This window comes from Phymastichus coffea, unplaced genomic scaffold (genome assembly GCF_024137745.1).
Source record: "Phymastichus coffea isolate CEN01 unplaced genomic scaffold, Cenicafe_Pcof_1.1 PCOF00161, whole genome shotgun sequence".
NCBI classification, from domain to species: Eukaryota; Metazoa; Arthropoda; class Insecta; order Hymenoptera; family Eulophidae; genus Phymastichus; species Phymastichus coffea.
This window is the reverse complement of record NW_026706972.1, coordinates 140,397-166,031: the sequence shown is the minus strand read 5'-3', so window position 1 is coordinate 166,031 and position 25,635 is coordinate 140,397. Positions and strand designations below refer to the sequence as shown.

The following is a 25,635-nucleotide window of genomic DNA, read 5'->3' as shown; positions in this document are numbered from 1 at the left end:
TTATTTAAGGATTATTTACATCTTATTTACACGTCTCTCGTTAGTGTTCTCTTAATATAATAACACTTCAGTCTTCACGAGTCGACAGACATTCAAAAGTAAATCTTTTTATTTACTTATTAAATTTGTAATTCAAAGCATGTTACTGTGTGTACAGTATGTATTTAAAATGGTTTAACATCTCGAATACTTAGTATAATGAATCGCACTTCAATCATTCAAAAACAAAAGATAAAAAAAAAGTACAATTCATTTTTCTTTTACAGTTATCAACTACAATCTTCAGTTTATTTTATGGGAGCATCGTGAAAACATTTACAGTCGCTTATTACTTAACTCCCGGCATTACAAAAGCTACCTAAAATATTATCTAATTTTACCACTAGAAATTACAAATTCGTTATCTTACACCTACATGTATTCACAGGAAAAACGATATACTACATTATTATTTAATTAACAGGACGTAATATCTATTTAATTCAGCATTTCTGCTGGGTAAGTTGCTCCCAGAGTCACGAAAATATTGAAGCAGGTTTTAAGCTCATATTTTCTTATTCCAAGTTCTTTTCTACAGTCCAAATGGTAAAAAAAAATTGGTTGTGATTTAATTTACTTTATTACTAGTTATAGTTTAACTATAAAAATAAACTTGGAATAGGAGAAACGTGTACTTAACTTGGTTAAATTATTTCGAAACCCTCGACGTAATTTTTCCAGCGGCAATACACCCATTCATTGAAATAAACACGATTTTCATTTGTATTGTTGTCCATAATGCATGTAAAAAGTTAAACGCAGCATAGTAATGTATCATTTTTCTACCATAACGTTTAGACTGCAAGTTCTGAGATGTGATTTGATATTTGAACAAAGTAATTGTTTTCGCTATCAACAGAATTATAGTTTCGTACCAAAATTGGTAAATACAAGAGCCTATCTAAAACACTCGAAAAATCCCCAATACTAATTAATTAATTAAAACAAAAATTTTCTCCCCTGTGAGACAGCGGAGCTCAGTTTCGAAAAAAAAAAATTTCTAAATAAATTCTAAATATTAACAAACTTTAAATGAGAATCAACAAATCGTGGAAAATATGTAAATAGTGAAAAGGGGTTATTCCTAACAAAATTTGAAACTAAAATTGTAGATAAACCATTAAACTTAATGCTTTGTTTCGCTTTGTTCTTTCCTAAAGTCCACAACTTTAACAGTCGGATTAATGTTCATGTTGAATAATTCGGCAAGTTTAGAGCAGTCAACTTTCATCTTCAAACCGGCAACAGCCATTGTAATACTCAAACTGGCCAAATTAATAGGACTGGCTGATCGTCCATAATGTGAGACGTATTTTGGTTTCTCATCTTCATCGTCGCTATTTTCTCTCCCTTGATATTTTATCATTTGTACGCCTAAAGGTTTTCTTGGCAATTGGGTAGTTGACTTTCTGGCAACGGCTTTGACCTTCTCGGGGAACAATTTCATTGATACAATTTGCTTGGTAGTAGATTTTTTGGCTACTCTTGGACTTGTGGGAACGGACTTAGCTGATGACGATTTGACTGGTGGTGACTTAACTGGTGAGACAACTCTGATGGGTGTGAGTTGGACGTCACTGAATACAGCCGTCTCACCGATAAATCGATCGATTTCTCTGCTGAGATCTTCACTAGTTATCGTACGGGTTTCAGTTTCTCGATCGGGATGTGCTATTCGGAAGTGATTCTTGACAGCCGCAAATGTCTTGAAAACTTCAGCACAGTATTTGCACCTGTAGACGTGTAAGTGGGCCTTCGCGTGTTTCTGCATTGTCTCGATGGAAAGAGTGTCAAAAGGGCATTCTTTACATTGGAAAATGCGTCGTACGACTTTCAGCTTCATCTGCAGATGTGAGTGGAACATTTTATGATGATAATCTATCTCGTCTTTGTTTGTGAAGAAGTCTTCTTGGCACCTATGAATGCAAATTTCAAATTAAAATTAGAAACACTTTTTCATTCGAAAAAAAACAAATAAAATTTTTATTTTTACCAATTGCACATCCATCCGTCCTCGTCTCTTTCCACTAGTAATATTTGTTTGTCCGTACCATGAACATTGAATATGTGATTGACCAAAATATTCTTAGTTCCGGCTTCGGCACAATAGGCGCATCTGACCTTTGTTTCCGAATGTTCTCGATATTTGAACATAGATGATTTGCTATCTTCTCTATGTACATTTCGCCAGTGACTTCTGATCACACTGAGTGACTGACTACTCATATCGCAATAAAAGCAGTAGTAAACCGTCGCCTTTGCTTCCTCCGATCCAAGTTTTGATTTTTTGGTACCGCGCGACGAACCATCTGGTATTGATGATGTAATGATTGCTTCTTCAACCTGAGATAATATTAGAAAATTAAGCTATTGAAGGTACACATTGCTTTGCAAATATCGCGTGAGTTGTGAATATATAAAAATACCTTGAAATCAAGATGCGGGTGATTTACCTCCCAGTGAAGTCTCATATCTGATGAATCAAAACTGTTGAAAGTACAATACATACATTTCTGTTTGACCTTGCTCTCGTGAATCTTCATATGGCTCTTCAATCCCGAAGCACTGACTGCCATGAAATTGCACTTGCTACAAGGGAAATCGGTAACCGCATCTTCGTGTACAGACTCGTCTTTTCTTTTACGCTTCTTAGTGCGCTTCGGTACGATAAGTCCATACTCGCGCTCCCAGAATTCGGATGTCAATTCGTCGGTTGGTCGATTTTGATTGACTTCAATCTTCTCTGGAAGGTCGCGATGTTCGGAGCGCACGTGCTTCAGCATCATTACCTCCTTATTGCTGCTGAAGTCACAATACGGACACAAGAATGCAAGTCGTTTCAGGTGCTTGCATTGAACGTGACGCTTGAAGCCACGCCATTTAGTAAATATTCCTTGGCAGTGCTTACAAGTCAAAGGTGTGGGTAGCAACTCTCCGGTAGCTGCGAAGTACAAATATGAGATCGTTTTATTCGAATATCATTATTACAGGCTCAAAAATTGTCAACAACGTTAATCAAATTACAAACCTTTTTCATCGTCCGAATTGTCATTTTCACCGTCGTCTTCATCCTTCGTATCTATAACAAGATCGTCTTCTTCGCTCTCCTCGCCAATCTCTTCATCTTCGCCCATAGGCACCTCCTTGCTCGACTTCAAAATATCAGTCTGCGTTTTAATAACCTGCGCTACCCATTCATCGATCGACTCATTTGGACTGCCAGGAGAAACCTCGGTAGTCTCGTGTGGATGCTTACTAGTGAGATGTTTAACCAAGGCACCTCTTGTCACACATCTGTAGTCGCAGTGTGCACACGTCCAACGTAAATACTTTAAATCGCGGAACATGTGATCACGAAAGTCCTGTTTGTACTTGGACTTGAAGGTGTTGCATAATGGACAGGAGTAACATTCGCCAACTGGTCGGCCGTGAGCTCCATAACCACCATCAGGTAATTGTGGAAAACGTTCCGTGTCGTCGTTGGTAACTCGTGCACGCTTAGCGTCTGGCGATTTACAGTCTTCTGCCGATTTCGTTGATTTACGTTTCGTGGATTTTGGACCGAGTTCGTCTTCTTCTTCCAGTAAAATACCTCGAATATGACGGATTCGAGGCATATCACGTCGCCACAAGGGTGTCGTATCGAATGGTTCGTCTTGAGTAGGCGCTGTTGTCTCCGATTCTGGTTTTTTCAAGCCTGACCAAATTTTAATTTCCACTGTTAATTAATTATTCACAACAAAATGAGGAAGAAAATGTATTGAAAAATTAAGCTTCTCACCCTTGATTCTTTGATAGACAGTGGTAAAGTCTACTTGAGGCTCGTTTGCGTGTTTGGTAGTCATGTGCTGATCCAAAGTTGCTTTACTAATGCTCTTGAACTGACAGCTGTTGCATTTGAATTGGCACTTCTCGTCGTGAGCACTGAAGGCATGCTGCTGAACTGCGCTCTTCAGCACGCACTTAAAGTCACATAAATTACACTTCCACGTGTTACCATCGGGATCTGTCGTCTCTTCCAATTCTTGGTTTGAAGTAGCATTAGTGGACGAGGAAGATGGAACTTGTGCATTTTGCTGGGCTTGTTCCTCAGTTTGAGGTTCGCGGATTACTTTGACGAATGGCCGTTTTTCTGGATGCTTGTCCGTTAAGTGTCGCTCGACCACGTGTCTGTAGATGACAAAATTGATCGTTAGAAATGAATTTAAACACATACAGATACAAGAGCATTAAATATTTATAAATTTTTACAGAAATATTAATCGACAATCGGCTTTGTTGAAACTATTGATCTACAATTTCACTATTTTTATAGAATTTGTACATAGGATTGCTCGTCTGTTATTAAAATTTAGCTACCGAGTTGAGAGAGAAAATACAAAGGATGTAAATGATTAGTGAGAGCTGTTTTACGTTTAGTGTGCAATCCTAATGAACGTGAAAGTCTCGTAAGCAAAGAATTAGTTAATGAGCGTTATCGTATCTAAAGTTAGTAGGACGAGCAACATATACGCGAACAGAACAAGAAGGTTAGTGCAAATTGATGCAATAATAATAGATAAAAAGAAAAATACGGCGCATACGGTCGAGATAAATCGGGTTGGGACAAACCTGTGATAGTGATGGTAAATGCAATGAGAACACTTGTAAAGTCGGCTATCGTGCATTTTTAAGTGAACGCTCATCTTCTCGAGGGCAATATTATTGTGTGGCTGTTGCGACTGCTGCTGATCCTGCTGTTGGTTTGACGATGGTGTCGTCGTGCTCGCAGGACAATGCGGGCACCTAAAGTACACCTCGTCCGAGTGCAAGGCTTTCAGATGGTGACGCAGCATTGCCTCCTCAACAGTCAGGTAATTGCACTCTGGCACTCCACATACGTATCTGCATTACAGTTTTTCATTCGCACGATTAACGATCAACTCTTAGATTTTTTGCGGGCTCAATTAACAAATTTCTATTTATCTACGTTTGTTCCAGTTGACCGAATACATTTATTTACGATAAATGATATGATATTTGAGCGTTACATGCCTTTGAATAATTTAGTGATAATGGCAATGAAGTATGAAATATTAAAAATGATGTATTTACGCAAAGAATTTTCGATCATCATTATAAATATATTATTGTTTAGGATTATTTGCTAGCCGATATTAAAATCAACAAAGTAATAATTAAGTAATAATAAATAATAACACTTAATCCACTGAACGTCGTTTTTAGATATGAATATCTTTAGTGGTTGAAATAAAAGTACAACATCAAATCACTTTGATGTGCTAAATAGGCACACTCATTGATTTAAAAAAAATTGTGTAAACATTTTTGAATACATAGAATTGTATTTCAAGGATATCGTGTAATAATTTACCTCTGATTTTCTGGAACAAATTTCGGCAGAAACTCCTCGTCTTCTGCTTTTATGGGTTCTTTTAAGGCTGTGCTTGAAGCTGAACTAGAACCACCACCACCCATGCGTCCATTTTCATGTGAACTGCTAGCAAGATTGACCATCTTGTCAAACATACGTTCTTTCTTGTCGAGGCACGGCACTGGATTTACGGGACTCGAGTCAGGGACACTTTCGTCTTTAAGATGAGCTTGCAAATGACGAATCATGTTGCTGCGAACCTTGTTGCTGTACGGGCAGATTGCGCATTGTACAGCGCGATTGTAAATTGCTTGCATTGGCAAACTTGCGATTTCGTTGGGTGCGTAAGTTGTTTTCTCTAGGGTATCCTGACTTTTGAGCTGTTCTTTCTCGGCTTTGTTTGATTTTTTGCCTTTCGATGCCTTAAATATAGAACGAAAAAAAAAATTGTATCAACGCGGCAAATAGACTGATAACTTCGAACTAATAAACGATTATGTTTATACTCACAATCGGATGAATGACGAACAGTCCATCAGGTGAAGGATTAGTTGGATCAGCAGGCACGATCTTGAAAATGGTATACTTATGTTTTTGTCGGAGATGCGATTGCGCTTGACTTTGTACGGCAAATCTCGCACGACACACGGCACAACTGAACCTTTTAAGACCGTGTGTCTTGAGATGATCGATGTAGAAACTTGGCTTCATAAATCGTTTGCTCTGCTGTCCGCAAAGATCGCAATAGAGAGCCGAGTCGGTAACTTGTTCATCATCACCGCTTGGATTACACTGTTGCATGTGTGCACGTAACGCCTCGGCAGTTTCGAAGCGTTGCTGGCAGTTTTCAATGCCACAAATGAACAGATCACGACCCGCAAAACCTGTATCCTTAATGTCGTCAAGTGTAAGAAAAGCACCCGCTTTGGGCGAGTCTATAGTGAACAATTGTTCGGAAGCTACAGAGTTTTGTGACATCATGCTAGTGGATAAATTGCTGTTTGTTCCATCAAGTTCGGATGAACAGTCACTTGGATCTTCTTTCTTTTCCTTTTAATGAGAAACACATAACATATACATATATCAGTGGCTGAGTAACAGCTTGAATCTATTTTTTAAGTTGATTTCATTTGAAATCGCTTTACCTCTTCCTTCTTAACAAAAGGTGATGAGTGTGCGCTTGTCACTAGATTGCACTCTTCAATGATCTCACAGTCACTATCGTGATCAGCTTTAGAATTATCCACGGATTTCTGCTCGATCTTTGGCTTCACGCCTGACAAAAAATCTTTATGATCATACAAATTCGAAGTAACGTATTCACTGCTCTCATCTACTTTGGTAGTCAATGTTGGCGCGTCAGTTACAGTCACCTATAAATGTAACAATAATTCGTAACATACTGTCTTCATTCCCTTATAGTTTTCTTAAATGATAAATTTTGTAATAATGGAAAAAAGGGAAATAGTGAGAGCTGGAAATTAATTTAATTTTAATTATATTCAGCAACGATTCGTCAGCACATTTGCTGACCTCTTCAGGCTTTTTTAACAGAAAAACAACAAATTATTAACAAAAAAGTTGCAAATGTAATTTTAATGGCATATAATTATATGTATATGTGTGTACCTGATGTCTCTCGCAGTCAAATTATTATAGGCTAAAATGAATAGCTCGTAGCCAGTCACGTTATAATACAGTAAGAAATCAAGTATTTCAACACATATATATTCTTCATCTATCATCCCTTCCTCATCAATAATAAATGTGACTAAGATATTGTATATCCTTATAAATATGACTAAGATATTGTATATCCTCTTTTCTATTTAAAGTGTTTTTATATAAGCCGATGTGCAGCAATATTTCGGATATTATGCGATTCTTATAATTCTTTTCATAATCCAATATCTTAGCTTTGTCCCAGTGAAATTCGTGAGAGAGAGAGAGTTCTTCTATGTGTAGCTACTACTGTATCTAAGTCAATGTTTTTTTTGTATTCATTTAATTTAATTTTTAAGTATCGCTTACTTTCACCTATGTAGACCGCTGAACATTGTTTGCAGTTAAAACTGTAGACAATACCAGTGTTGTCTAATAAATCAGATTTGTCTTTTCCTAAACGAATGAACTCTTGTAATGATTTTTGTAATAAAGGGATTAGAGTAATGTTATGTTTTTTAACACAGAAGAAAATTTTTGAAGATGTTGCAATTATTTGGAATAGCGACTGTAGGTAGTTTTTGATTAAAAAAGGGAAGAATAATTCTAAAAAAATAAATCACACGAATTTGACTGGAACAAAGCTAAGATATTGGATTATGAAAAGAATTATAAGAAACGCAGAATATCCGAAATGTTGCACATCGGCTTACATAAAAAGACTAAATAGAAAAGAGGATATACAATATCTTAGTCATATTTATAAACCTTTATTAAGATCGATGAGGAAGGGATGATAGATAAAGAATATGTGTGTGTGTGTGTGGGTGTATGTGTGTTGAAATACTTGATTTCTTACTATATTATAACGTGACTGGCTACAAGCTATTCGTTTTAGCCTATAATAATTTGACTACGAGATAAATCAGGAACACACATATATATATAATTATATACCATTAAAATTACATTTGCAACTTTATTGTTAATAATTTGTTGTTTTTCTGTTAATAAAGCCTGAAGAGGTCGGCAAATGTGCTGACGAAACATTGCTGAATTTAATTAAAATTAAGTGAATTTTCAGCTATCACTATTTCCCTTTTTTCCATTATTACAAAATTTATCATATAACAATAATCATTATATAAGTTTGAAGTTCATCGTTACAGTAGTTCACTTTTGACAAATTAACTCACCTTAATGTTTTTTCCAATGCTTAGTAAACCTGGAGCTGCACTAAGACTTCTCGCGTCCAAAATTCTAATATTTGAAACTCCAGGACCATTGTCGAGAGTATTCAGAGGCACGAAAGTATCATTTGGAGCTATAATCTTTGCTGTCATTATCGGGGAACCAGACACGATCGTCATCGGGTTATTAGGTATTTTAGGCAGAATTGGTAAAGCTTGTACGGGCATCTTGCTTAAGTCCTCTTCAAGGGGAGATTTGCGTTGACGATAAATCTGATCGACATCGCGAATACGAAGCTGATCGATTGCGCTCATATTCTTTGATATCTGTTTGAAATTTAAAATTTTTATACGATTAATACTTTTCTTTCAATTTTCAAGGTCCGCGACATTCACGCATCGATTCTCTTTCATCGAAATAATAATCTCACCTCGCGAGGAAGAGTTCTTTCAAGGATAGTAGGTGGCTGATTATAATGAGCTGTAGAGAGATGAGTGTGCAGATCCTTTATCGTAGCTGAACCGTGTGTACAAAACATACAGTGGAACTTGAAGTAATTGTGTACTTTATAATGCTAAAACAGTAAAAAATAACGTTTATCATATATCAACGTCTACTCTTGATGAATCAAGATCGTTATGTACCTCGATAAGACCATCAACGTCTTGACTGAGAGTAGGGCATTGATGACACTTAAAACCAGTGGTGATATTTTTATGATGCATGTTTAGATGGAGCACAAAAGCTTCGGGTATGAAGAAATATTTATTGCAATCTGAAACAAATAAATAAATAATAAGCTATCCGTTTAAGTTTTCCTCGATTAAGACACTGATAACACACGCAACTCACTGTGAACGCAAACGTAAGGCTTAATGATCTGCTTGCGTTCCATTCTTTTAGGCGCCGGTGGCCGTAGCACAAGTTCCTCGCCGACGACAAGTATCTGCACTTTTTTCATCGGATGATAGGTCTTTTGATGGATTTCCACGTACGAGTAAGCAAAGGCTCGATAGAAGCAGTACTTGCAACAAAATCGACAGAAAATGTGCATGTTCTTGAGATGCTGTATGAGCTCTTCGTAGCTATTGCAATCGATGTAACAATATGCGCACTTGAAGTAATCCCTCGTTGCGTCGAATGCTTTATTGTCATCTTCGTGTAAACGTAAATGCTTGTGAAATGCTCCTTCACTACTGGTACTGAAGTAGCAATCACGACCCATACATTTGAATTGATGAATAAGCTTGTCTTCCTTGAGCATTTTCTCGTAAACGTGAGCCGATTTCAATTTAATGGCAACCGACACCTCTGGGGCATTGATTGTTAAAAGTTTAATGGGTTGATTGCTCGAGTCGACAAGACTAGTGGTAGCAGTACCTGCGGTGGAAACTAAAGGCATGGTCACGCCTTTCGGATCAATTTTTATTGCCACGGTCTGTTGACCACCGATCGATAAAATATTTTCCGTTTTGTTCCCTCTCGCCGACGGTGACAAGCTTATTGGAATTAATTTCACAGTCTCTCCCGAGCTTGTGACCACTCGGTGGCCTTGTTTCAATTGCACGAAATTTGCTGGTTTCTTTAGGATAGAAAGCGATTTTACCGGCGATGTTTCCACGACTTTACGGATGTTCGATACCTTTAATAATGAATACCGATTTGTTAAAGTAAGCTATATAATTTGGTATCAATTAAATACCTATACGGAAACATACTACACTTACAATTTGATTATCAACTTCGTTCGGAGCGAGACTTACGACATTGGCAATTTTCAAAAAGCTACTGTCTTCTTTTTCAGCGGAATCTGAGCTCGTCGATAATAAAGACCTATCTTCGCCTGTAAAATGATAAAAATGAACATCAAGTTAAGAAAATACAAATAACATGGAATGAAATTTGCAGACGTAAAAGTCTACGTACTTTCATTTTGATCGATGCCTTTGGAAAGCTTATCACCGCTAATCCGTCTAATTCTAATGAACGTAGCAGGTTTTGGTGATTGAGTTGCCTCGGTGTTTGCTGGACATTCTTGTGCTGATTGAAGTTCTTCAGAATTTCTCTGCAAGTTAAAAAAAAATTAAAACAAAAAGGAAAAAAAAAGAAATTTTCTATAAAACTTCTACTCGATGCTTTTGGCTGAATCAAAGAGTGTAAATTTCAAATATGTACCGTTGGCGACTTAGCCTCCTTTTTTAATTCTTTTTTTACTTTTGTAAATGAAATTGAGCACGTCTCAGTCTCAACAGCAGCATTTTTATTAGCTTTGATAGGCGACGTTTTCTCCTTCTTGATCTTGACAGTACCGGGTTCAGGAGTGTCAGCGACAATAGTCTCAGGTTCACCTTCGGGCAATTGTGGCGTGTCTGGTGGTTTGCTTTGCAGCTGGGCGGCGAGACGCTGTATTGTCGTAAGCATCAAACCTTTGGATGGAGAAGCGACCTCGCCAGTGCCCTGTAGTATGCTACTCACGTCCGCTAGACTCTGCTGCTCGTCATGTTCCGACTGCTCACCACTCGAATCTGTATCGTAACGAACGGGTCCACTCGTTGTTTCATGGTCGCTTCCCTCTTCTTCACTTTCAGCACTGTACAAATAGCATGTTTTCATTATCAAGATAAGTCATCATTTATAATAGAAATTCGGTCAATAATCAGTTGAATGAACTTTAAAACTTTGAACTTACGATTTTGCAGTAACGACGAGGGCCAAAGGATCTTTAATTTTTGCACTGCTCTTGTCTTTTTCAATTGTGTCATTGTCATCCGGATCTTTCTTAATTTCTACATTATCAGGAATGATAGGTATATCGTCAGTTTCTTCGCTTTGAACTACTGCCTCAGAAATCTGCAACGGATCTTCAGCCATCGATTCATTAGCATCAACTCCCATGCGTTCGGGTACTGATAATACTTCCGCTTCGTCAATGGGCAGAGACGTATCCATTTTTGCACTAAGCTTGTCAATTATCGACATGCGCTCTTTATCGACTTTACGTATGTTCTGAGCAATCTCTTGCATTTTCTTTTTACGATCGTTTATAATCTCGTTATCCTTATTTTCAAGCTCTTCTGGACAAACAAAAGCACTAAGATTATTGCTTTTCTCGAATTTTTCCGGTTTGTGCTCATTCGTTTCAAATGTTACATCTAGATCCGGCTCATCAGCAGTCTGAAATGAAAATTTGATACTTAGATATAATACTAATTATACCAAGAATAACTTACCTTGTTGGTATCAACAACAATATTTTCTTTGGTATCGTCAACATCCGCGGTACTCGTGTCAATAGAATCGTTCTCTTCTTTAGGTTCAACTTTTTGTGTAACCAATCTATCTTCAGTTTTAATACTTATAGGTATGTCCTCTCTTTTAATGTTACATGACATATCGATTTTTATGATCGTTACATCACTTTGTCCAGGTTTAGAGTGCCAGAGTCGAAGATGTTTCTCCGCATTTGCTTTCCGTAGCTGTACAAAGTTACACTTGGAACATAGATAACCGTAAATTCGATCCTCCGTTGGCATCGGCTCTTCGTGCATAGCCTCTGTAAGATTCTTAGAGTTGGAATTCTTTCTGCATTCCTTGTAATAATGGGTGCGTAGTGAACCCTTGGACGCAGATTCAAAACCGCAATGTTGACAAGTGAATCTGTATTCGCCTGTGTGTGTAGTACAGTGCTCGTAAAAACTGTCACGAGCGAATTTATCTAAACCTTTGGTCATATAATTACAGAATCTGCATGTATAACAAGCCACTTCTTTGTCCACGAGTGGTGATTCGTTGTGCTCAAAATCGAATTTTTTTGCTTCTTCAATTGCTAGCATCGCATCGGGTGATGAGTATCGCGAGATGAGAACTTCTTTTTTCATGTGTTGTGTCTTGTAGTGGTGAACTATAGCCTTGCCGTAGAACGGACAAAGCAGACACGAATACTTTTCATTACCGGACATTGTATACCCGATCAGTGCCTCGGAATCTATTCGTGACGTCAATTCTAAATCTTCTTCTGGAGTTGATTTCCACGTGGATATCTCATCTTCCTCCAAACGGTCAAGACTTTGCGTACGGGAAAGATTTTTGTCGCTGCTTACTGTACTGTCGTTGTCTTTTTCTGTGATTGTGTCAGTGTCATCGGGTTTGTTCGCCGCCGTGGTTTTCTTCTTTTTCTTTTTGGATACAATACCTGAAATATAGTTAATTATTTATAATTGTTTTATTCTCAAAATCTTCTATATGATAGCATGATGCTTGATAATACATACCCATTTGCCAACTGTTTTTCTTCTTTTTGCCCTGTCTTTTTTTTACAGCCGCCGAGTACTTGGGATTAGTAGCCAATACTTTCATACATTCTTCCAGAACTTCCTCATTATTGTCGCGATGTCTTGAACCCTCGAGCAGCAAGGATGATGAATTAGATACGAAGCTTTCGTCTGACGAGGACTCTGCAGCTGAAAAAAAATCTTCGATTATTATATAAATACTAGTTACAAATAACTTCAAACCAAGATACCATTAAGTGCATCAAACAATGATATCCGAAAACAATTTACTTTTAAGATAAATAAAATTAAACGAAAATTGCTTCTATTGAATGTTTCAAGTAGGAATCATAACGTGTCTTTTCAAGGTAGTACACTCACCATTATCACCTATGGAAGTCTTCTTTAATTTTTTCCCTTTTTTTCCAGAGCCAGATTCCGGATGTAAAGAAATGTCGGAACTAGGCTCGACTGCAGCAACATCTAGAGTTAAACTATCATTGGACGATTCGTCAAAGAGCGGAGGTGGAGCTTTAGCCCGAACTTTGCTTGATTTCTTTGTTTTTGCACCATCCTCTTCGCTTTCGTCACTCACCAGTAGACTTGTTTCGGAGCTAGTTTTCTTTGGCTTAGGTCCTGGTTTACGCTTAGGCTCTGGTTTCCTACCTTTCGTAGTTTTCGTAGTTTCATCTTCCGTTGTATCGGATTGTTCTTGTGACTTCTTTTGACTGGCGATACGGCTGCCGGTTGCTTTCATGGCACCGTCGCAGATCCAACTCGATTTGAGATCTTCTTGAAGAGCATCTAGTTCTCTGCAACGTTTTGGCTTTGGTTTTGGTGCAACTAATGTTTCGATTGCTTCGGTTACAGTCCCGCTTGGAGTTGGATCATGTTCTGTTGTTGGTACTGCTGTTCCCGTTGTTGCTGGTGGTTCGATTTGCTGTTCGGGTTCTTTTGCGGGTGCTACAAAATTTGAAAAAAGTCACTGAGTATTTTATTTTTTAATAACCAAATTTTTAAGATATTTTTTGTAAATAAACTTCTGTATTTAAGATGTACTTTGTGAGTCCAGTTAAAACTATTTATTAAACAAAATCAATTACTGAACAATTTATAAAAATAGAAAAGAAATAGAAAATTTACCTATCTCTTCAATAGCTGTAATTTTGATTCTAGGTTTCAAATTCTTCTTTTCGCCAAGATTAACTGCGACCTCTTTTATTAGATGTTTTTTCTTCTCTATTTTGTCTTTCTTCTTTTCCTCGTCAGCTTTTTCTTTGGCACTCGTTTTCTTTGATTCAGCAGACTTCTTTGATTTATGCTCTTTAGAGACCTCAGAAAGTGGAATATCCGAATCTGAAGATTCCTCTGATGATGACTCTATAACAAGCTTCTTTTTTTTCTTTTTTTTAACAGATTTCTTATTCGATGAGTGACGCTCGTCACTACTCTCCTCATTCTCTTCCTCGTCGTCGGATGAGTATATCACAGTTTTCTTTTTCTTCTTCGATAATTTCTTGTAAAGCTGTTCGACGATTATTGACAAATCTGACTCAGATATGTTCGGCACAGACGTGAGTGTCTTTAGAATATCAAGTTTATCCAACTCTTCTTTTTCTTTCTCTTTTTCCCTCTCCGATAACTTTTGCTTTTCTTTGGGCTTTTCCTTTGACAATTTCTCGGGTCTCTTGGAGACTGACGATGACACTAAGCATGGTCTATTTACTTCATGACTGGTTGAGGATGTGCTCGTCTCAGTGGTGTCCCAATTCTCTTCTTCCACAACCTACATTCATAAAAACCTTGTATTAAAAAAAGGATACGATTGAAAGCGAATATGTGAATGAAGCGAAATTTCTACTCACTGGTGGCGAAGGCTCGGGTTGTGTATCAATAGAAGGCCTCTTTTTAGGAATTTTAAACTTATTCAAGCCACTGCCTTGGACAGCTTTCTTGGCATCAATGGTTCCATAAAGATCCGTCAAAGGCGACTTCATACTTGGTTTGAGCTTTTGTTTATCTGATGTACGATCTTTGTCTTTTGGTTTCTCCTTGTGTTTAAATTTATCTTTATCTCTATCCTTATCCTTAAGTTTGTGAATTTCAGCTTTTTTCTTAACTGCTATAAATAATTTTCATAGATAGTTAAATTCAAGTTAAGTTTGGTCAAATCATTTCAATCTTAAAATTCTTTCCAAGCCAAATATCCTTAAAATACATAAATACATTAATACTGGTAAAGAACTTACCAGTTTCTTTTTCAGTGGCAGCTTGTTTAGCCAGTTTGTTGGGATGCACCTCTTTACCAGGTGGCGGTTTTGGTAGTACTGGACTACTTGACCTATTTTGATCATGAGACGAAGAAGATTGTTGCGTTAATTGTCTCGATAACATTCTTGGATCTCTATTTTCGACTGTTCGAGGGTCACGATTCGGCAGCCTTGACGAATCTTTATTCCAGCTTGGTGGTCCACCCGTTGGTCGTGTAAACGATGAATTTGGTCTAGCTCCATAACCCCGATCGTTCGGCATACCTCCTGCCCACGGTGGTCGTGGTCTTTGGAATTCATTTAGAGGTGGTTGCTGTTGCTGATGCTGTTGATCATAGCCACCACGTGAGTCTGAATAACTCGAATATTTATTCGTAGTATAACCACTGTTGGCCATCATAGGTTGCACATGAGGTGGATTTGGCCGACCCTACATTTGTTAAGAAAGAATTTATGAAATATAGCAAACTAAAAGTTTCAATTCAAATTTGAGAGTGTTTAATCGTGTGCTTATTTGGATAGTACGTAAAAAAAGTGTGAATTCACCATTTGATGATTAGAGAAGCCTTGTTGCATCCTTACGTCGCCATTCATCATCGACTGACTTTGCAGCTCTGACTGTGGAAATTGCCAGCCAGTTTGTTGTTGCTGCGGTATATTAGATCCGTAGCCCGAAGTCATAGCTGGTGTAGCCATATGGGGTGGTCCATTCCACTGTGATGGCGGTTGTGATTGCTGTTGCTGTGACTGATGGTAACTTTCAGGACCCATTCGATAGTCGTAGTTTATTTGATTGTGAGGAGGCATTTGCGTCCCGGAAACCATTGCGCCGTAGTTACCAGAAACTGTAAGATTAACAGTTGACAATGATCAGTTTGTGTAATCAAATTTAACGATATGAAAGAAAAAAGAAACCGACAAATATTGATTAAAAAACTTTAAACTCACCAGGAGGCACAGACGCGGGTGCTGCATGCATGTGAGACAGTGGTGGTGGTACCATTTGCGGCGATTCGCTATACTGACCGGGTCGTGGTTGCTGTTGTTGACGATTGTAATCAACTGATGGCATGCCCATTTCTTGAGACGTAGTACGCTTATGCCGTTCGTAATTATCGGCATAACGTGGCATCGTGTGTGCGCTACGTGGATCGGCGTTAGGACGAGTTCGAGGATCTGCTTGCGGTATCCTACGTGGCAAGGTAGTAACAATATCAGTTTGTTATTTTTAATCTCTATTTTTAATTAAAAAAAAGATCTATATGCATATACCTAGAATCTGTGAGACAAGGCGACAAGCTAGATTCAGACCTAGGACTCATTAGAACAGACTGCGAACTACCTGGAACCCTGACGGTTGATCTCGCTTTATCAGGTCTCTTATCAAGGTAACTCCGTTCATTGTCGTCGAGAAACTCAGCGATGTCGTCCAGGGCGATTGGTAGCCTTGAATTCGTTGGTGGCGCGCTAAGCAGCAAAGACGGAGTTTTAGGCGCTGAATCGCGTTTTGGTGATGAAAAATGAGTCGGTGGCATTGGAAGTGATGACAATGGAGGTCGAACGTGAATGGCTTCTGGTGGTTCCGGTGAACGTAACGCCTCTGTTGGTACGTTCATGTGTGGAGATGGAGTTTGATGTGGTCTTTGCGACGATGACAATAGACTATTGACAGCGTTGTTCAAAAGATTCGTTTTCTCGATGATTGTACTCAATCGGCGAGAACCGCCTAGAGCTTGTACTTGCACCGTTGGGATGTTGTCCGATGGATGATGCCTTGGCTCATAGTCACGCGTTGATTCGTAATCACGCTTCGGCTCGTAACCACGTTTTTGATCATAGTCTCGATGATGGTGAACTTTAGATATAGCAACACATTTTTTTTTCTATTAGTGCATTTATTTTTAGCCAATTTAAGATTCATAAATAATAATAATAAAACAAATATTGATTTTCAGTATGTATCTTCTATTCGATATTGGTATGATAAAAATTTGAGAATTAAAATAAAAAATATCAAAAACATTCGTACCAGTCTGTAATGTATGAAGCTGTTATCAATAGATATCGTTATTGTTATTGTTATTACTTCAAGAGCTATGTTCGCGTGCAACGTTGTGAAAGTACATTAGATATCTGTACGGATTGATCTATAGTAATTAACATGTAAATTTACCTCTTCTACCGCTTTTGGAACGGTGAGAGAAGAGAAGTTTTAGACGCGTTATGAAGCATTTTTTAATTAACTAATAATACTTGTAAGTGTACAAAGATGTTTTAAATTACTCCATACGCTATTACTAGCTTTTAATGTTTTTCATTCAATGAATAACGAAAAATCGTAAGTTGCGGAGATAAGAATTTTACTAGTTGCAAACAGTTTATTTATAAAGAAATCGCACTTACGGTGCTTGATGTCGTCTTTTCTGTTTAGTGTCAGCTTTTCACTAATTTGTTTAGCTGCGCTAACGACATCCAGGGGCTTGGGAATGACTATCTCGGACCTTTTCTCTTGCATCTTGTCCTCCTCCTCATCAGTGTCCCACTCGAGTGGACCTATTTCCCTCACATCGACCCTAGTGATGGGTACGATTTTTGGTATAACCGGTGGTGGAGTTGGGTTCCTAGTAAAGAGACTAGTTCCCCTTGTACTTGACGACGTACTCGATGAAGTTGAGGATCTCGGTGGCGACGAATCGTAAATACGCGGCCTTGTGATACTCGGGGGTGGTGGTGGCGATGGTTCTCGCACCGTCGGGATGATTATTGGCGCTGTTGAGGTCGCCGCGCTGTAAAGTGGCGGACTGTCTGGTGGACTTGGCGAGGCTGGTGTGTCCTCACTGACCTTCGGGCGCGAGTAACGATTGCTGCTAACGCCCAAACAGCTGACACTGCTTGCAGTGTTAGAACTGCTGCTCGCGCGGTATGAATCCGGGTTGTGAAATGGATTGATGCTGCGAGGAACAGTGTTTTATAATTTATACCGTAATAACAATGTATTGTTCATATAATCAGTGTCATTGTAGTTTCAAAGAAATAAAAACAAACAAATCGTGACTAATGAAACTTTGTAGAAAGTACAGTCTAATAATATTGAATTTCCAAAATATTTCGTCTACGCTACGGTAATGCATTTTAGTCGGTTGAAATATTAAATATAAATATCGAACAGAGGCTTTTGTCAACTTACTCTCTTGCATTTTCGTGCCTCGCACGTCTACTTTCCAAATAATCATGTTCTTGTATCCTTCGAATAACTGCTTCGAACTTTTCGAGTGTTACAAGGACCAACCTAGAAACGAAGAAAACGATTTGGTTCTTTTTATGTCATCAATTTATAATTATAAATCAAGATGTCTCAGGTCTTGAGTCAGCATGATTAAAACTCTCTTTTTTGAGCAACGTACTTACTTTTTTTTAGGATCCCGATTTGTGAGTATCTTGTACATGTGCTTGAACTTATTAAGCTTGCTTTCTCTCTCCTCGTCGGGATAAGGGGATTTTGCTTTGATATCTTTTATCTGCTGTATTTTCTCTTCCAAAAATGGAAGATACTGTTGCATATCGCGAATCTTTCGGTCGTACGCTTCCATTTTGCTTGAGATTCACTCTCTTCCTGTAAAATTTGTTAAATTTGAAAAAATTTAATTTTCGATGATAAAAAAACTTACATTAGTTCGTTATTTTTGAAAAGATCTCTTTTCATTTTAATTTTGTAAGCTTAAGTACATATATTTTTTTTTAATATTTACTCGTAATTGGAATTATAATCACTCCAATACTATCAGTTATTAGTAATATTTACATTTTCAGTCGTTGGAATTGCTTGTTTCATTGGATAAACCGTGCCTTAGCACTTTTTTATCATTCTGGAATTCATTAATTACTACACATATTGCTATTTCTCACCATTGACTACTCTCCATTCACTCATATCACGCATTGAATTATTTATTTCCGTAGTACATTATTTGTCAACAGTACCTTTTGCTTAAATACATATTTGGCACAGTTTATTGACCCAATCATACGGCATTATTTCAATCCTAACAGCGTTGACAGCACCTGCCAAAATATACGAGACACTGTAAGCTTGGCGCCTTGATTCTGTTTACTAATCGTCAAACACTATCTGGCTCATTATTGCAAACCATTATTACAAACCATTTGGAATGACTACAAGAAGAAATCACACTAAGCGATGAGTACACGACGACAGTTGCACGACTCAAGTTCGTTCTATCGATCGTCTCACGTGTATATACACATATACATTCACGCAGTCCAGGTAATGCACATACACTTAGAAAGAAGAGTTGGCTAATCCGCGCACTTTGACTTTCATTCAATATTTGCTGAATTGGCCTGATGTAATTTCGAAGAAAGAAGTTTTTGATTTGGATGAGTACGATTTTTCGAACTTATGGTTTTTTTTATTAATGCTCAAGGGGAGTAAAGTTTTTAATCAAAAAGCTTTTATCAAATTCGATTTATAGTCCATGACGTATGTTTCTGGTATTACTCTGATATAATGAAAAATTTGATAACACTTTGGATATTATTTATTAAATATTCTTTACTCATTTTCTCGAGAGGAAACTTTTCAAAAGTGTATTCTTGAATTATAATATAACCTATTTTGTAACTTTCTACTTGAATTTTGATAAAAAAAAACGTTAATTTCGCATATTAGTTTATAATTTAACTGAATAGTTAAAATATTTGTTGAATACCTAGTACAGTTTAAATTTTGAGAACTGAAATAAATTTTTATAATATAAGGTAATACATACAATCATCAAGCGACAGTAATAATCCGTGAAATTTATGGTGCAAATGAATCGAAATATTTTTAATTTCATAACTTGGCAATTATACGTTTATCGTTCGCAATTATTTTATAAAATTTACATTGAATTTTTTCATCAAAAATCTCTTCTTTACACTATACACGAAATCTTTTATTATAAATTCAAACAGATTTTCTATAACAACAATGATGAACTTACTATTTTAAAACTTATATCTTTACTAACTAAAATTCAGTTATAATTAAATTTCTAAATTAATTAAATTAAAATATAATTAAATACTTTGAAGTAAAGCATTTTTATTTTATCATTCTGTTTTATTGTATCATTCTGTCTATTCAATATCTTTCACTTAGGCAGAAAACATTTGTAAATGAGATTAAAGTAGTCAAATTGATAATTCAAACATATCGTAAAGTATCACAATTTATTCTAACAAAAAATGGTTAAATAGAATTATGTTTAAAATTAAATTAGATATTAACAAATTATAACTGACGCTTACATTTCCCGCAATTAGTTGACAGAAGATAAAAGAATGAGAATAAGATTAAATAAATAAATTTCTTTGAGTTTCCACAAAATATGCTGCAATAGCTCAATACAGTTTAATATGGCCAAAATGGCTAATATGGCTATAACTTGCTTTTCTCTTTGTCTGTGCAGACTGAAATAGTCTCATTTTAACTGTCAAATTTTTATTATATTTTATTAAGCCCCCCCACCTCCCCTCCCAATGATATATAAATAAATGTAAATAAATGACCAACTTTGCTCCGTGATTTTGTCGCAAATAATGCTCAAAATCCTGTAAAAAAAAATCAGTCATACCAATAAAAGTTCTGTGAATCGATTTAAGCTTTTCTAGTCTAATCATTTATTTAAGATAGTTTTATAAATGATGTTTCAAATACCACATTAAGCTGTCATTTTTCACCAAAAATTCCTATGTATAACATTTTGGTTGTAAGTTGGTTTTATTTCAAATAAACTATTAGATCGGAAGAGCTGAAATCGATTTACGGTACTTCTATTGATATGAGACATAGACTGATATTTCTTTTTACAGAATTAGAGCATTATTCGCGACAAAATCACGGAGTAAAGTTGGTCATCTACTTACATTGGTTTGTATATCTATGGAAGAGTGGGGGGGGGGCTTAAACAATATGAACAAAAACATATTTGGCATGCGAAGATGAAGACTAATTGTATCTGACCCATAGTGTAATTGATTTTTTATTAAAAATAGTAGAAAAAGGCATTAATATTGAGGTTAAAACGAGAATCAATTGCATAGGCAGTTTGCTATGACGAACACAAGAGGGAGCGCAGCTCGAAAGTAAACTCAATAATGGTAGACATTTTGAAATAAGATGCTTAAAATAAAACATATTTTAGACTCCTTGTATTTTTTTAGAATTCAGCCTTAAATATTTAAGTAAACTACAGTCGCATAGTGCTATTTCATAAACTAAGTATCAGTTGTCCTTAAATACTACATTTCAATTAATTTTGTATGATCACTTGAAGTGAATTCTTAAAAAGTAAAATATCGAAACTGTCTCAGACTTTTTAATGAAATTTTCGCCTTTGGATTTTCGTTTTTTAATAATAACGTAAACAGGTATCTTAATAAATTGTATTCTTATTTTTAATTTTCTTATTTTGATATTGATAAGAAATACAAAATTTTAAAAAGAACCTCTTCGTTCTAATGCGGAATAACTCAATTGTAATTTTATAACTATAATTATAATTTTGATGATCTTTTTAGTTTAAAAGGTTTCACTGTTTTGCGATTTTTATATACTCTGTTATTTCGTTTGATCGTAATTGACGAGTTTGATTCGATAGTTTGAAGAAATATGATATTAGTGTTCGAGATTTTATAAGTATTTCTTGAAAATTGAACTTGATTATCGTTGGTAACTTTTCTGATCACAGTGCAGACATTTTCGTTGCCAAAATTAGCGTTTCTTTAAGTAACGACTAATTGACGACGAATAATACCATTTATAATGTTCAAAAGATGTATACTTAGGGTATTACATATCAGGTATTTAGCAAGTATTATTGAGTTATCATTTTATTCAATGCACCATTGATCTCAAAATAATTGTTGAGAACATTAATATTTCGTCTTTTACGAAAGATCAAATAATTTCGTAAAATTGCCAGTGACTAACGTTGTGGAACGTGTCACAACAATGAAATTTTCGTAATTTTTGTAGTTCAAGAATGACTTCACGTATCCATTAAATCAGTATGGCGGAAAACATGACTGAGAAAACTTTTAGAACTGAATTTCTTGATTCTTCCACCACTTTATATTTACTGGTCCGTGTTCACTAATTTTTCATTTCATACACTTCCACAACTAATGGTAAATTGTTGTATAATTATAGAAAAGGACATTAGATTGACAGAAAAATGTTTAATTTTTTCAATGGTTTTCAATCTCAAAGATGCAATTAATTCCAGTACAATTTGACAAAGGTAAGTTTCATTCGATTACGTCAAATTTGTCGTAATAATGCAAACTTTCTTACGAGAAATGTAAAACTAATTATGTGCATATTCTTATATTCAAGAAATATCCTGAATCATCATTTTTCAGCCAGCATCACACAAAAGGGAATGTTGGTTTCGGCGTTGAAAACGAGATTTCGTTGAATAATTGATCGAAAGACGGATTTCTAAAAAACAAATGCAACTGTATTTGTCTGATTTGAGTAACAAATTACAAATGTTCATTATAATCGTTGGAAGATCAAATTTTTTCAAGGTCACTTCTTGATACACATTTTTTTTAAATAAAAATAGGATTTTACGAAATATCTAGAATAGTGTAAAACTATAGATATCACTATAGTTTTCTGCACTTTCTCATCGGAAAATCCGTTATTTGCACTTAAAGCTGCTTAATTATTGTTTCTTCGGTCAAAAACCAGTTAAATCTTGAAGTACACTCACTACTGACTGTCAGAAATGAAATGAACAAAATTTCCTCTAAGATCATGCGATCCTAGGAATGACAGTGGCGCCCCCTTCATTAATTTTTGTCTCGTCACTTCGGAATGTCTCGAAAGCAACACACTTTAGGTCTAACATTCACTCAGTCCACTCTAAAAGCACAAAGAATCGCAGTTTCCCACCCCTTACACTGCTAAAAGAAAGAAAAGCTTGTATATTTTTTACCTACCAACCAAAGTAAACGCAAAATAATCGTTTGAGTACAATAAGCTATTTCGTCTATTCTTCCATGTGTTGTGGCTGGCGTCAGTCGTCTATCTGGTGTCGAGCCCTCCCCCCCACACCAAGATGGCTACTATTTGCAAGCTGATTGGCTCGAAGTCCAATGTAGACGGAACTTGTAGAGAGCGGCACAGTTCGGGCGTGGAACACGCGCGCGCAGTACCCCCACGCTCGACTTCCGGACAAGTTTTCCATTGGACGCCAACAGTGTTGCCAAGTTATATTATATCGAGGTCTACTTCCGTTTCTCTCATCGTCGTCATCGTTGTCGTCGAACTACATAGCACATTGTATGTGCGCCATAAAATTTTTATTAAGAATCGGTTGTCTTTTCTTTGTTTTATCTTTGGATTATGCGGCATGTGTACTATAGTCAATATATTTTTTTCTTTGTAGGCAACTTTTTTTCAAACTTTAATTGACTTTTTCGCTCTGTTTCTCATTTTCTGGCATTCTTGTTTTACGTTTACGAGACGATTGCATTGCACATTTTTGCGATTATTATATAAGATTCAGTCGACTGTAAATCTTGAAATATTCCAATCGAGAGGTTTGATCGATATACGTACATACCGTTTGCTTTAAAATACTCAAGACAAATGTTAACATTCGCCATACTGCATGTACAAATTTTCCTACTTACGTCACCGTCACTACATATTTTCATCCTTAATACAAAAAAAAAATACAAAAACAATAATGTAATGTTTACCTGGTTACAAGCAAAGTAATCGATTCTCCAGAGCGAGAGGCTTTGTTAGAGTGTACGTAAATTTTGGCAACCAACGAATCGCTGCCTCAGCGAAGTGCAAATTGTCGTCATTTTAGTCTTTTCACCAACAAGCTCACCTATAAACTTATGCACAAACGATTAGAAAATATTATACACGGATAAGTTTTCGCGTCGCTAAGTGAAATAGTGATTGCAGTAGTAGCAGCAGCAGCAGTACATAGCATGGCGTTTTACCTATGCAGATCCAGCTACAACGGTGCGAGTAAAATGTGAGACCGATGCTATGCCGTCCTCTTTTGCTACAAAAATGACTAGCGTTGGTGGTGTTTATAGCTTTTGTTTAACCGACCCACTTCGTGTTACTTAATTTTTCTCGATGTCGGGGAGCAGGATGGCTTGTCAGACCAGTAGACTTTACATTCATATCTCTCTCTCTCTCTCTCTCTCTCTCTCTCTCTCTCTCTCTCTCTCTCTCTCTCTCTCTCTCTCTCTCTCTCTCTTTTTCTCTCTTTTCTCTTTCTCTCTCTCTCTCTCTTCTCGCTTGCTAACTTTGACCCATTTTTTCCACGCAAAATCAACAGCAACGCAAAGGGAATGGTTATTAAAAAATTACCATCTCTCGCAAGAAACTTGAGTATAGTATCGCGATGAAAAGATCGATAATGATTTGCTTGCAGGTAGGTACATTAACTTTGTTCAACGTGAAATTAAGTCTCGCTACGAGTAGGATACATCCGGTAGGCACTGCAATGGCTATCTGCAAATGGCATAATGCACTCGCGAATAAAAGAAGGGCTGCTTTATACGACGAGGAGTAGGAGAGAGAGTGAAAACGAGAATTGATCGCGCTACCACGTGCTACTACTGCGGTTACTATATTAGCGGGAAAGAACAAAGCGATCAGAATAAACGCTTGTGCACCTTTTCGTTACAAATATAAATTACTTGCGACCACGAGACTAAGGATGCTCAACGATGTATCTTCGGTTTACTGCAATTCTGGAAAGTATACTATCGTTGCGCAATCTAATCGCTCAAAAGTAGCTATGTACACTGTCTCTCCTTCTCTCGGTACAAAAAGAGCCGCCGCTGTACTACCAATCTATATTTTATAGAATATATACAACGGTGGCCCGCCGACCCGCCGTTGCCACTGACAAAGACAGAAGTATAAGTCTCGCTCATTCCTGGTTATGCTTCGGCCAGTTCGGCCCTCTATCAGAGAAATACTTGTTCATGTAGGTATGGAAGGAAACGTGATGTCGATGTTAAAAAATGTCTTAAAGAATAGGTAGGTAGTTTTAGTTTGCCTTCATGAGTTTTTGTTGAAATAAAGATTGTGCTATGTCTTTTCATTAATAGAATTGGAAGTTAACAGCATTGTTTTGAATATGTTTATTAATAAGTTAAAAATCTTTAAATTAATCGACATAATTTGCTTTATTTGACCTTTGAAATAGATTTTTCCTAAAAAAGTACATATACAAAATATTTTCTGAATGATGTGCATCTTCAACAAAATTTTTTTTGGGTCTTCATATTCCATTGCATTTTGCGATGAAAAAAGTATGTTTAGTTTAATTTTTTCTGAAAAAAAACTGTATCTCAAAGATACTTTGAGACAGACATTTATTTTTATTAAGTATATTTTCTTAATAAATATTCTGTAATTCTCTAATTCAGTGTATTTCATTTGTAGTATTTATCATATTTAGGATATACATTACTTGAATTGTAGTAAAAATTAACGCATAGTGATGTAATAAGATCAATTGGTCACTTATTTCTTACCAAAATTTAAATTGTAAATCTCAACCGTGATCAGTTTAAAAATGATGAGTATCTATGTAAATAAAGCAATAGTATTAATGAATGGAACAACTTCAAATACACAATTTAAATACAGTATGCAGTGACAATTGTTAATCTTGCATACTTTTTTAGGTAATTTATAAAAATTATAAAGTACAGCAACCTATAATTTTTTGACAATTAGTTGATAATCATAAATGAAAATTTATAGAGCAAG

At 36.3% G+C, this 25,635-nt stretch overlaps 1 protein-coding gene across 1 annotated transcript; it reads right to left on the bottom strand.

The window, feature by feature from the left end:
* Window positions 1-16: 16 nt before the first annotated feature.
* On the bottom strand, window positions 17-24,729 carry LOC131672897 (uncharacterized). Its single transcript, XM_058950425.1, has 32 exons — window positions 24,528-24,729; window positions 22,821-23,722; window positions 18,714-18,869; window positions 18,216-18,420; window positions 17,995-18,096; window positions 17,211-17,758; window positions 16,080-16,662; window positions 15,756-15,997; window positions 15,354-15,652; window positions 14,787-15,237; window positions 14,403-14,659; window positions 13,681-14,323; window positions 12,919-13,500; window positions 12,538-12,726; window positions 11,497-12,458; window positions 10,956-11,440; window positions 10,442-10,856; window positions 10,193-10,331; window positions 9,994-10,109; window positions 9,119-9,908; window positions 8,911-9,041; window positions 8,697-8,840; window positions 8,272-8,592; window positions 6,559-6,786; window positions 5,924-6,463; window positions 5,414-5,835; window positions 4,651-4,923; window positions 3,821-4,209; window positions 3,068-3,736; window positions 2,466-2,980; window positions 2,033-2,382; window positions 17-1,955 (listed from the first exon to the last, which is right to left on the bottom strand). The coding sequence occupies exons 4-32, from the start codon at window positions 18,395-18,397 to the stop codon at window positions 1,166-1,168; spliced, it is 11,757 nt and encodes a 3,918-aa protein (XP_058806408.1). The 5' UTR covers window positions 18,398-18,420; window positions 18,714-18,869; window positions 22,821-23,722; window positions 24,528-24,729; the 3' UTR covers window positions 17-1,165.
* Window positions 24,730-25,635: the final 906 nt, after the last annotated feature.

What these genes read in the sequence shown, in the direction of transcription:
- LOC131672897 (XM_058950425.1), bottom strand. Translation starts at nt 18,397, where the DNA reads ATGGAAGCGTACGACCGAAAGATTCGCGATATGCAACAGTATCTTCCA. An exon ending in TGCCACTGAAAAAGAAACTG is followed by an intron (nt 14,660 to 14,786) that starts GTAAGTTCTTTA and finishes AATTATTTATAG; the next exon opens with CAGTTAAGAAAAAAGCTGAA. An exon ending in ACGAAGTTGATAATCAAATT is followed by an intron (nt 9,909 to 9,993) that starts GTAAGTGTAGTA and finishes TCATTATTAAAG; the next exon opens with GTATCGAACATCCGTAAAGT.